This window comes from Chanodichthys erythropterus, chromosome 13, assembly GCF_024489055.1.
Source record: "Chanodichthys erythropterus isolate Z2021 chromosome 13, ASM2448905v1, whole genome shotgun sequence".
Taxonomy (NCBI): Eukaryota; Metazoa; Chordata; class Actinopteri; order Cypriniformes; family Xenocyprididae; genus Chanodichthys; species Chanodichthys erythropterus.
The window spans coordinates 16,862,922-16,876,234 of NC_090233.1; the positions used below are offsets into that span (position 1 = coordinate 16,862,922).

At 36.7% G+C, this 13,313-nt stretch overlaps 1 protein-coding gene across 1 annotated transcript; it reads right to left on the minus strand.

Annotated features, from left to right (window-relative positions):
• Window positions 1–883: 883 nt before the first annotated feature.
• Window positions 884–4,467, minus strand: prdm12b (PR domain containing 12b). The gene is made up of 5 exons (XM_067408281.1): window positions 4,248–4,467; window positions 2,483–2,673; window positions 2,220–2,375; window positions 1,476–1,590; window positions 884–1,308 (listed from the first exon to the last, which is right to left on the minus strand). The coding sequence occupies exons 1-5, from the start codon at window positions 4,465–4,467 to the stop codon at window positions 884–886; spliced, it is 1,107 nt and encodes a 368-aa protein (XP_067264382.1).
• Window positions 4,468–13,313: the final 8,846 nt, after the last annotated feature.

The following is a 13,313-nucleotide window of genomic DNA, read 5'->3' on the forward strand; positions in this document are numbered from 1 at the left end:
TGAAGAGCGCTGTGGGTTCTTAGAAAAACACTGAAATGAGAGACATCATGGAGGTTTTGTAACCTTAAATAACAGATTTAACAATTTACAGTTTTAGTTCTTAAAAAAGCTCACAGTCCCCCTGGAGATGTATTATCATAGCAAAATGAATAATTAAAAAAGTGACAAAAATATGGGATAATTTGTTAATTATTTATTGAGCATACAAGTGAATACCCAAATAATTTTATATAAGCAAACATAGTATACATAATATAATAGAACCAAGTTTTGTAATAATACTTTAAGCTTTACATACATACATACACAGATAAAGTGACTATTTCTTATTTTTGGAAGTAAATCTTCAAACCATATGTACATTCCTTTACATATTTCATATTGTTCATTCACAATAAACATGCTCTGATTGGACTGCAGTGACACAAATCGGTCAGTAAGTGGTGCTTCATCCCAGTGGATCCATTAAGTTCATAGTGGCTAAAGCGAATGGGGTGGCTTTATCCTGAGTGGAATGGGGCAAAAAAAAAAAAAAATATTGCATGCAAATATGAATAAAATATACACTGACTACCGATCAACTTAAATGACAATGTTTGATCAGATATAATGTGGCAGCCATCACTGTGCGTAGTTCTGGCAATGCTAAGAATTCAACATGAACATATAAAACAGCCCTTCCATGGCCATTGTTTTCACTTCAGTGCTGTCATGACTGAGTTCTGCAGGTGTTGTTCATCATATCTGACCACGTCTTCACCTTTAAGGAACTACGAAGCATCCACTAAAGGTGATAGTACTCAGGGCCGGATTGGCATAGACATACTTGTGCACTGAAGAACAGCCTGTGAGATTGCAAACAACTGAGATGCTTCATGCTATCTCATAGCACCATAGTAGGTATGTGATGCACTAAGGAGGCCGGGTGAGGAACCTGTGCCAGCTGAGGTGGTGGAGGCGGGGGCGAGTGGGCCTGCAAGCCCACTACAGACCCTGTGCTGGCTGGCCGGTGCCTGGCGCTCTTCTGGTGTGCCCGCAGCCCTGCTAACTGGGAATAAGCGCTCTGGCAGACATGGCACTTGTAGGGGCGCTCTCCCGTGTGGAGGCGCACATGGTTACGGAGAGTGGATGACTGGCTGAAGCGGCGGTTGCAGAAACGGCAGACGAAGGGCTTGTCCAGAGTGTGTATGCGCATGTGGGAGCGCAGGTTACTGCGGGAGTTGAAGCCGCGGTGGCAGATGACACAGCGCATGCGGCTGGCGGTAGAGAGAGAGGCAGTAGAGGAGGTGTCGCACAGGTGGAAATCATCTGTGGGGAAAGGACAGAAGCTTGATCAGAGGACAGAAGCTAAAAGGTCAGGTACTTAAAACAGATGCTAATGGAGTTTTAACTAAAGCTATTGTAGAGCTGTGATAAAGATCAACCTTTCTTAGCCTGAAACTCACCCAAAGCCCTGAAGCGACTAAATAACTCACCATTTTTAGTCTTCTTCTGCTGTTCATCCTCTGTGCCAGGGACTCCCGGGATACCCAGGAAAGTGTTGTGGGAATTCCCATACCACACAAGCAGTTCTTGGTCTGGAGGTATTGTCTGTTATTGAAAAAAAAGAGATATATTTATTTAAATGAACAAATAAGTACCTATTAGTATATATATATATATATATATATACACACACACACACACACAGCATATACTGTTCAAACATTCAATTATGAACTAAAATCAAAGAGTTTAATTACTCAAGAAAATCTAGTTGAAATTCTAAAAAATCATGTAGAAATTATAAAAATGTAATTTTAGTTAAATGGGTGGAAACTAAAATGTTACGTAACATAATAATGGAAAACTATTGCACAGTGTAAGTACATTGTCGTTTGAAAATTAGGTTACACTTTATTTTACAGCGCCATAGTTACAATGTAATTACTCAAATAAGTACTGAGTACTATTAATTAACTACATGTACTTACTATTTACAGTTTGGGTTACAGTTTGGGTTTGAGTTTATGTTTGAACCTTGTTAATGTTTTAAATTAATGTTTGGGTTTGGTTTAAGGTTAGTTACTTGTAATTATGCATCATTTACTGTTGTTATCATAGTAAGTACATGTAGTAAGGTGTAACTACGGCACTGTAAAATAAAGTGTTACCGAAAATTATAAATATAAAATAATATCAATATAAAATTATCAAAACTAAAACGGTATAAAACGAACCTCTACTGCTTTGTAAAATATGCTGCTTCCGATCTGCACAACCTCCAGGTTCTGTTCTTGCTCATTGCGCGCACATTTGATGTAAGTCATCCAGCTGCGATGATCCTCTTGACTGGCATCGATGAAATAGCGCACCGTGCCATCCTCATTGAAAACCTGAGAACAACGAAAACGCTTGCCATCAGTCTCTGACTTGGGATGATATTAGGATAAAATCCAAAAAAACGAGCCCATGCATGCGGCACCTGTTGAACGCAGCCTACCTCCCACATGAGATTGTTGTTCTTGAAGAGATCCACATGCTCGGGTGAAATGACCCTGCCTGTGAAGGGTCCCATCTCGGTGCCAGCTTTTATCCAGGTTTTGGAGAAGATGCCAAGTCCTTCTCCAGGGATCGAGCTCTGAGCAATGATGACTTCACTTGGCAGCACTAAGCTGGAGAGTTTCTGGACCTCTGAAGATAGAAAGCGGCAAATAAAGTACTAAGTTAATTTGGAACATTTAGATTAAATAACTAATAAAAAACAGGAAACAAATACAATATATATATAAAAAAAGAATTGCAATGACGCAACCTGTATCCATGTTTTTTTTTTTAAATCGTTTGTATTGTAAAACTATCATAAGCTATAGGCTAATATAAAGGAATGCGCAATCATTAAGCCTTAAAATGCGGCTCTCAGGCAAGACTCAAATAAATGTCAAACACGTATTTACGTCTAAGAATTCAGCAATTTTCTACGCTTTAAATGTGACGAGGCTATATATTCATAGCCAAGAAACAACTTATTTCGTATTCATTATCCTTTCAGAAACTTTGTAGCACTAAATGTGCGCTGAAAGAAACGAGAACCTTCTTTAAACGGCCCAGGAATTTCTGACAAAACGCAGAAAAGGAGATTAGCTGCTTGACATGGTGTGAATAGCGGTAGAATCAGCTTTCACGGCATATTAACAGCGGGACGGAAAACTTTAAATGCGCCTGAGAGGAGAGAAAAAAGTGTCAAAGCGGGGGTGTGGAGACTGTCCCGAGCTGATGAATGACGGGCTTTTCTCTGTCTAACGTCCTGGCTTCACTGGCAACTTTCTCAGGTCAAACACAACGTTACCCTCATGATTTTAATAGCCTAGTAAGTGACTGTCGATTTTGCAACGCTTAAATCCCGAATTCATGATATTGCATTCAGAAAAATTGATTTCCCCTATATATTCGGCTTCTAACCAAGTGCGAATTATTTAATGACTTTCAAGTGGGTGGCTTTATTCGAATGAATTTCTGTCAGTGAACTTTTTAATTACGTCTCGCGCAACCCAAATTGTCTTGCGTCGCCCACTTTCAGCGAACACTTAAATCTCATATAGACGTTTTAAAAACCAAACAATAAAATTATTATTAAAATTATTACCTTGCAATATGTAAATAATTTATAGTAAAGTATTTCAAATGACAGTACTTATGTATTGTCAATTACGTCCCAGAACATGAGCAATTTAGCCTGCTGTTGCTATGGATAGGCAGGTGAACTCGACTTCTGTTCTCAAGCGTCCATTTTTATCTGACTTTATGACTTAACTTTTGTTGTTATTAGAATCTTTGAAAATGACTTTGAAACGTATACTGTAAAAATAATAAATACTTTTAAGACCCCCATTTCGCATCCTGGAATGCAACAGACTGAAATCAGGTATTTTTACCTGTGAAATGTGATGCATTGAGTTTGTTTTCAGTTGATTTTTTTAATAGCCATAAGCCATTAAATTAGGCAAGTGTGTCTTTTGTATTGCTGTAAAATATAGGCCTACATTTCTTTTTACGTTGAAGTATCATATGGCATATAAATAAAACTTGCCTTGACTCTTCAGTGAGCGATTTCACATACGATCTAGTTTACAATAAAGATAAAACATAAAAAAAAAAAAAAAAAACACTTTACAACAAAATACTATTGGACTATACTGTAAAATACGTATTCAAAACTTTCCAACAAATCCATAATCAACGAATGAAGTGAAACCTTGCGGACTCACCTCCGGAGAATGACTGCGCCAGGACCTCGGCGGTGAAGGCAGTTTTGGGGCTGACAGTGTTGGTCTTCTCCTCGAACAGGTGTTCCCCCAGCACGTTCCTCCAGCGGCCGTACAGGAAACTGTGCAGGATGTCTGATGTGATGATGTCGGACAGGGCCAGAGACTGCTGCTTAAATCCAGCCTTCAGAACCAGAGCATCTGCAGGCAACACTGAACCCATGATGAGCCAAATGCAAAACCCTTAACTAATGATCCCTGCGATTAAAACCCCTGAAAATATCCCCTTGCTGTTAAATTTAGACCGAATGTATATGTTATAAAAGGCGAATGTAATCGATGAATCAGTCTGAGACCAATGAAATGTGAATATGCTCTCTTCTTGCTAAGTGTCGAGAGAATATGTTTCGTCTTTCCAAGGTCCCGGTGGGCTTTATATGCGTCAGGTCTGACCCACGGTAATTAGTTATTAATGACCCTCCCCTTGTGTTCTTTAGACTTGTTCAACCAGAGGAAAAAAACGCCACACTCTTTATTGAGTGGCTACTCCTGAGGGGGTGGGGGAAGAAGGGGGAGCGATGTGTGTGTTGATGTTCAGGATCCAACAACCGCGTTTTGGCTTAAATAACAAGCCCCATCTCAGCACTGTGAGCTCCGCTCCAGCTGTTTGCTTCTGAGAGATGAACATGAGCACTTCTGGCATAGAAAACCTAAAGGCAAACTTGACTCTCAGCATGACGACTAGTAAAGGACCAGAGTTAAAATCTGTTAGCTGATTTATTTCGTTTGTCCAAGAGAAACTGACAATATCAAATTAGCATATATTAGTCTATTTAGGTGCGACTTTACTTGTAAAACAAGACAATGAGAACAGGCATAAAAATAACTAGTGGCTTTTGTCTTTCATATTTTGCCCGGTGTATTTTCTTCCTGAGTGGAACTGAATTAAAATGCCCAAGTGTTTTCTTCATTTTGTACCACAGCATTCAACATTAGATCAATAATTATATTAAATGTATATGCGTAAATAGTATCATATAGTCATAAATATTAATTCATTATTAATTTATTAAAAACATCGTACAATTGTGTGAAATGTATTTAGTTGAACCAACATAAGCACAAAACTTTGCGTTTCTGTTTTTCCTCTATTAATGTTAAATGTACAGAACTCTGTAATCATATCGAAATTACATTCGCATAAACAAACTGAATAGTTTTTAATGATGTGCTTTGGAGTACGAAAATATGCAAAGCCGTCTGGGTCAAGTATATCTTTTATTCAATCTTTTTGAGGCCGAAGTAATTTAATATTCATGGATGTTAATTTAAAGTCTTTTAGTATTGTGTGAGGTGTATATGAGCTTTTTTTTCAATAGCCTCTTGCCTTTCCCCCTCTTTCTCCAGGGTTGATGGACTGAGACAAAATGGGCAGTTTCCCCCCTTTCCAACAGGGAGGACATCTTTATTCCTTCCCCGGCTTGCGGGTTTCCTATTCAGCTCTCTTCAAAATAATGCCGGCTGAATGAAAAGTGCTGCAAATCAATCTTTCATGGTGTTTTTGAGGGCAATTTGACATCCATGCACTCTTCTTTTCTTTGAGATAAGTACAAGGGGAAAAATCTGGACAAGGATGGGGTCTGGCGAGTGGGGAACTTCCAAAGAGAGATGCGAGGAGAGCGCTGAGGAGAATATAGGTGAGTGATAGGGCAAGAAAAAAGATTAGGACTCAACAGCTGCTTTTGGGGGATAACCCCCCCCCCCCCCCCTTCTGGCTTTTCTTTTTCTTCAGGGGTTTCACCCTCCTTGCTGAATTGGATTTGCACAAGTACAGATTGATTTGTTTTTATTGCACTATTATTGGTTTCATAAATAAGGGCAAACTTAACCTGCATGGGGTGAGAGATGCAGTCATGACTGGGCTATTACAATTAATATCGGAGAAAAATGAACACAGAAATTTAGAGACAAGTATTTAAAATTTAAGCAAATAGAGAGTTAATTTGTGATCGATGGAAATCGACTGATAAATTTCAACAAGGTTGATCACATAAGTGAAGCAATTTTTAAACAATATTATCGTCTCAAGAATTATGACTGATATAACATTGGTAGGCGATTTGAACTTTCTTTTGCCTTTTGCAGGTATCGATTATTGGTTTGGGGGCTCCGACTGTAATAATCAACACGCATTTGTATATACCAATTCGGGACAGTCTCCTCTTAGTGATTTTAAGCTTCAGTTGTGAAGAAAAAAAGCGACTATTCCTTACATTGAAAAACAAACAAACAAACAAACAAACAAACAAAAAAACTTACGTAACTGACTGATGTAAAAAGCTGCGTATCAAGTGGCGACAGACCTTGTAGGGCATGCAATGATAATTAACAGACGGCAAATCAGTATTCTATGAAATAATCACATGCAAAAGATGGCGTGGAAATAATTGTGATTTCAATAACAGGGTGATAAAGAAACTTGCAGCAGCGCGTAATGCCTTTTGCATTCATGGCCTTCGTCTGTCCCGCGCGTCTCGGTTGCACAAAGCTGCAAGCTGTTCCGCGGTGCTTTTATCACAACAGAAAGGAGACAAAAATCCTACAATAATGGAGATTTGCAAATGTTTTTCTATTGATTTGACTCAATGAACACTGGATTTTTAGGGCTAGGAAAAAGAGAGGACTTGGGCTAGAAAGCTGAATTGGGAGCGTGGAGGAGAGAAATGGTTTTTATATGGCTGGATAAAATTTAATTAGCGTAGTACAGCCCTTGAAGGACAATAGAGGACTCAATATGTACCCAATCTGAATCTCATTGGGGACCAGGACCGCAGAAAGTCAAAAGAATTGGAGAGAGAAAAGCAAGCTTTGAGAAAAGGAAGGAGCGAGGCAGACGGCAGGTGACTGGCACGCGTAAAAACAAGAGGGACACTTTTGGCACACGGCTGATTATTTGAAAGAGAGAGAAGACAAAACAAAAATAGAGGTTTCTTCAGGTTTGGCCCACTTAGACCAGCTGAGACTAAGGAGTGAATAGAGCACAGGGACCAGAGGGGGACTGGAAAGCAAACAGAAAACGCGAAAAAGCCGAGTCACATCACACAAGTGCTTATGGGAATGTACCCAAATGTTGGAAGAAAACCGTGGCCAAGAGCAGACAGCAACATCACACGAGTATTATGCATATTCATCGTCTGTATTCGTACAGTGCAAATCAAAGCTCTTATTCAGCAATTGATAGTACAGGAGCACGTGCGCAATTTCCATGGAGAGATTTAAAGGACCAAAGCATCTGGCTCGCTGCCGCTAATTTGGATTGACACTTGGACGAAGAGTACAATGTTTGTGTTTTATCAAAGACATTATTAAATGCCTGTTTTGAGTCCAGAACCGTGGTGTAGAAATGCTGCTGGTCTTTTGGTAACCGAAATGGCTTAAAATTTCATTTGTTACTAAAACTAATTTATTTAGAAAGAATAATATACAAGATCTGTTACACGGTCCTATAAAAATAGACAAATTGACAAGGAAAGAGGGGGAAAAAAGTATTTTATTGCATTTCTTGAGAGAGTGGGCTGCCAATATTATTCTTATCTTTTAGTTTAAGTTGACAGTATGTTGCAGTATGACTAATGTGTAACGTTCAGATTTTATAATGACTTAATTAGGCGGTCGGTGTTCAAAAATAATTTGGAATTAACTAAGCGCTACCCAGTACAATTCTCAGATGTTAATGTAATCGTAATCGACACAATTTGAATATGTAATACCCAATTTTTCAATAAATAGATATTTAAAAGTTATCATTATACATTTGGCTATACGTTAAAATAGCTGAGATATTTTTCAGATTGTCAGTAAATGTAACATAACCTGGGAGAGAGGAGCAGATTTCATGCTGGGTAACAGAGTTCCACAGGTGACAGACAGATGGCAGAAATTGTAATTTATTACTACTACTACTACTATTATTATTATTATTATTATTATTAATTATTACAGTCAATTATTGCCAGGTGAGCAGAAGAAACCTTAAACTCTGCTTTGTCTATTAGGATTTCTTGACCTAAAGATTAGTTTTATGTATATACATATGCTACTTTTAATCTTTTACAGAGAATACATTTAAGACAGATCCATGTGAAATAAATTTTTACATTTTTCACAGAGCCAGCACATCCCAAATGAAAACCGATCAGGCTAACTTAATGGATATTCATTAATTAATACTGAAAACGTATAGGTCCAAAACTTTCCATGGTATTTTTATTCATAATACAGCATAACTGAATAGATTCATTGATCATCCAATCAGTATGCTCTGAATGCTCGCACACAGTTATGTGCTGTTAATGATGGCAGTTTCTTTCCGCTTTAGTAATTGTATTATTTGTTGATTGATCTGTAAGTGTTCAATACAGATTGATTATTCTAAAGTGTCTATGAACTGCAGAATGAAGTGCTGTATAGGGGCATTTGCCCTGCATTATCTTTTCTCTAAAGTATATAAACAATCAATAAAGTGAGGATTCTTCTGAGTACATTTTAAAAGCTCATTGATAATGGAATAAAGCATGGAATGATCTAAAAAGGACCAGCATTTGAAAACAGCTGCTGACAGAGTCAGTGGGAGATAGAGACAGGTCTCCCGGTGGGTGGAGACCACAATATGCACCAACAGCGGATTTGGCAAATCGGTGTGACACAGTTCATAGTGAGAAGGATCCCAGTAGCAATCACGCAGCACAACCTCTCTCTCTCTCTCTCTCTCTCTCTTTCTTTTTGTTATAAGAGCAACAAACCTGTTGAAAATGCCAAAATGGAGTAAAAGCTATATTGCCAAATTGATTTTATACCATAAATTAGGATTTTATTTTTGATTAATTTGATTATCAGTCATATCATTAATTATACCTTGTATCTGCTATATTTAAAATCTAAATGATAAATTATTTAAAACCGAATTATGAGACTCAAAAACAATATACTTCCCCATTGCTTCAATTTCTAACAATGTTTTTTTGTAATCAGATGTGTCACTAAAACAATTAAGACATTTTTCCCTTTCTGTTTATGGCAATTATTAATTCACTTCTCATTAATTAATTGCTGGTAATATAGCAAAACTTTTTAATGTTCATTTGAACAGTTTTAAAAGGGTATAGTTCACCCCAAAATTCTGAAAATTCTGTTATAATTTACTCACCATCATGTCGTTCCAAACCTGTATGACTCACTTTCGCCTGCTGAGCACAAAATAAAAATGTTGGAGCAATTTTTAGTGGCCATTGACTCCCTTATGTTACACAGAAGAAAGTCAGTCATTCAGGTATGGGATGACAAAATGATGACCGAATTTTCATTTTTGGGTGAATCATCCCTTTTAAAAAAATATCCACTTAACAGCTGAATAGTGGGTAAGAAATGGGTCCCAAACATTAATAATAAAAATAGCCCCCCCCCCCCCCCCCCCAACCCCACCCCACTTCTCAATTCAGAGGGACCCATTTTAAACTGTACAGCAACCAGTTACAGTTACAAAACTTAAGGTGAGAGTACAAGGATAAGCAGCAATATAGACCGAACACATCCGAAACATGTAGATGTGATGGCAATAAAACACGACCCACATCATTCATGCAGATAAGTGATGGCAACAGCAGGCAATTTCCTTTGAGAGATAAGTGCATTAAAAGAGAAGGTAAATGCTTGTAAAAAGTAAATATGGCTTTAACTGACGCCTGCATTTACATAATTCACCTATCATTTTGCAAAAAGGTAGAAAAAGGCATACCCCTCTTGGGCATTGTAGTCATTAGAGTGATCTTGACATTTCACTGGGAAAAATGTCACTGCATCAAATGATCTCAAAACAAAAGACCTCTTAGTCCACACAATAGTCCACTTACAGCTTTTCCTAAAGTTTTTTTTTTTTTTCTCCCAGCACACGTCAATTTTGTGACTAATGCATTTTAGAATTAAAACTGAATGTGGTGGATAGATGTCTATTATGGTCAGGAAAAAAAAAAAAAAAAAAAAAAAAACGTAAAAGCAAAAACCTCTTCTCCCTCTAGAGCCTAAATTTTTAATCAGTGGTTATCTATGTAAAGGTCAGAGAAATAAATGCAGGCTCATCAGTATTTACCCTTCCACTTAAGAAGATATTTCCTGAAATAATCCATCTGCTTTTATTACAGTGTGGCACCACTCTCCCTACTTTCACAATTCAATTAAGGGACACCTTCTGGGTCATTACCCAATAATTACTCATTTGCTACTGATGCCAAATGTGCTTTTGGCAATGGGCTTTGTGTGTCTATTACTGCAGAGTGTGTACAGTACAGCTGCCCTGACAATTCCCATGCTGACACCCTCATAACACGGCCTTTCACTCAGCTTCCTGTCTCAAACTTTTAAAATGGCTACTTAGCGCTCGTGCATAGGACATCAATTTTAAGTTGTTGTCATCTGATGTGTAATTACTGGTAAAGACTTGATGGCTGACATCATCATCAGTCTGACCACAGATGTGGGAGAAGGAGATGCACTGCACACAATGGGCTAGGCATGAAGCTACAGTAGGTTTGATACATGCTGGCTTATATCTACAATATTAAAAATAAAGACTCAGAAGGGGGTGGGGGTGGGGGGGTTACAGTGGTACCATAGAGAAGAATAATTTATAGGTTCCCCAAAGAACTTTTCAGTGAGCATTTCTTTATTAAAATACTTTTTTCAGTGTGAACATCATTTTAATAATCTAAAGAAGATTTTTCTAAAGAGCCTTTTGTGAAATGGAAGCATTTCATGGATGTTAAAGGTTCTCAATGAAACCATAGATGCCAATAAAAAGCTTTATTTTCAAGAGTGTAATATATCAAAAGAAAACAAAAGGGCTTTAATTTCAAAACTGTATTTTATGAATAGTCAATGATTTCTAAAAATCATATATAGTAGGCATTTATATAGGGTGATTAAACTTTGAATGGCTCATAGATGTCTTTTCATATTAAATCTGAACAGAAGAAGAAGTATTTTAACATTATAAACAAAGACATTTTTTGGTGAAAATAAAGTGAAATTAAAACCAAAAAGTACAGTACCGGTCAAAAGTTTGGACACATTACTATTTTTAATGTTTTTGAAAGAAGTCTCTTATGCTCATCAAACCTGCATTTATTTGATCTAAAATACAGAAAAAAACAGTAATATTGTGAAATATTATTACAAATTAAAATAATGGTTTTCTATTTTAATATACTTTAAATATCATTTATTTCTGAGATGCAAAGCTGAATTATCATCAGCCATTACTCCAGTCTTCAGTGTCACATGATCCTTCAGAAATCATTCTAATCTTCGCCAAAAATGTCTTTGATAAAATACATAATGTTAAAATACTTCTTCATCTGTTCAGATTTAATATGCAGAGACATCTATAAGCCATTCAAAGTTTTATCGCCCTAAAAAAGTGTGAACACTATGGCACAATCAAATCATTGCTCTGTTGTTTGGGCATCTTAACCTGGGGTGCATTTTCTAAAAGCATTGTTACCATCATAGTTTTATGATTTGGTGTTTTATAATATATTATAATTACACTGTAAAAAAATCCCAGTAAAATGTACGGTAAAAAAACAGCAGCTGTGGTTGCCAGAACTTTACTGTAAAAAATACAGTAGCAACGTAAAAAAAAAATCTGTTAAATTTATGGTAAAATAGTGTTTAATTAACTGATATAATGTTAATTTACCAACCTAATGAAGTACTAATATCTGTTTTGTACCTTTATAATACACTGAAAGTCACCAAACACAGTGGTGATAAGAGTCACATGATGAATCAAAGTTCATCACAAGCAGATTTTCCACAAGCTGAGAAGGACAACACTAACATATAGAAGGTGCACACAGTGTCATTCACACACACACTAAACACCATCATGGTAACATGCATGAAATTTTAAAAATGTAACATAAAACCCTAATGTACATAACTGATTAGAAAAAAATGAGAAAAACTAAGAAGAAACAGAGTTATTTCAACGAAAATATATCAAATGTGAAGTGTCACGCAGGGAATTGTGGGAATGTCAATTTATGGTTTTTCACTGTAAATTTTACAATGAATTGTTATTTTTCACTTCCAAAAACTGTGAATTTAATGGTATTTTACTGTAAAATTACATTAAATGTACCGTTAGATCTATTACAGTTATAGAAGTTACAGAAACTTTCTGTAAACCAATTGACAGTTTTTCACCGCAGCATTTTTACAGTCTTTTACTGTTAAAATCACGGTCATTTTTTACAGTGTAGGAATGCACCGATAGGAATTTTTTTGGTCGATACAATACTGATTTTAACAAACAGCTACTGGCCGATTCTGATCATGTTTTATTAGCAAAGTTCAAAAACGCATACATAAAGGTATACTATCTAGTTTATTGCTGGATCATCAAATCATCTTCATTGAACATGGATTGGATCCATTTAACATTCAACAGGCCAACATAAATAGCCTACAACAGAACAAAAATGCAAATGAAATAAACATTGCTATTCAGGTAGGTCTAACTATAGTTTTCAGGTACAGAAATTGAACAAAGTAATCAAATGTAAGATAACACTGTTGTATAAATTAAATATATTAATCCTTATTAAAGTTACAAAAGTTATTTAAGTTATTTTAGTTATTTTATTCAAGAGCAGTGAGCAATTTTTTTGTCTCAACTGTTCACATTCAAGCGATAACCAACTGTGTTGAATAGGATACTCGCCAAGATGGCTATTTTGATATAATTTTGACCATTAAAGTGCAAGAAGAAGCGAAAGAATCCTCAATTCAGTATAAGCACTGTCTGAGACATGGCTTTCTGGGTGCGCACTTTGGATGTTTGCACACGCAAAACTTCTCACACAGAAGTTGAGTACCAAATTGAGTTCTCTTTCGCATCTTTTTGCGCTTGAATATTTAAAAGGGGAAAGGCTTATAAACACATACAAAAGATAAAGTTTTGTGACAATGCAGCACTGGCCCCGATCGGGACAGTGAGAGTTTTGTCAGTTG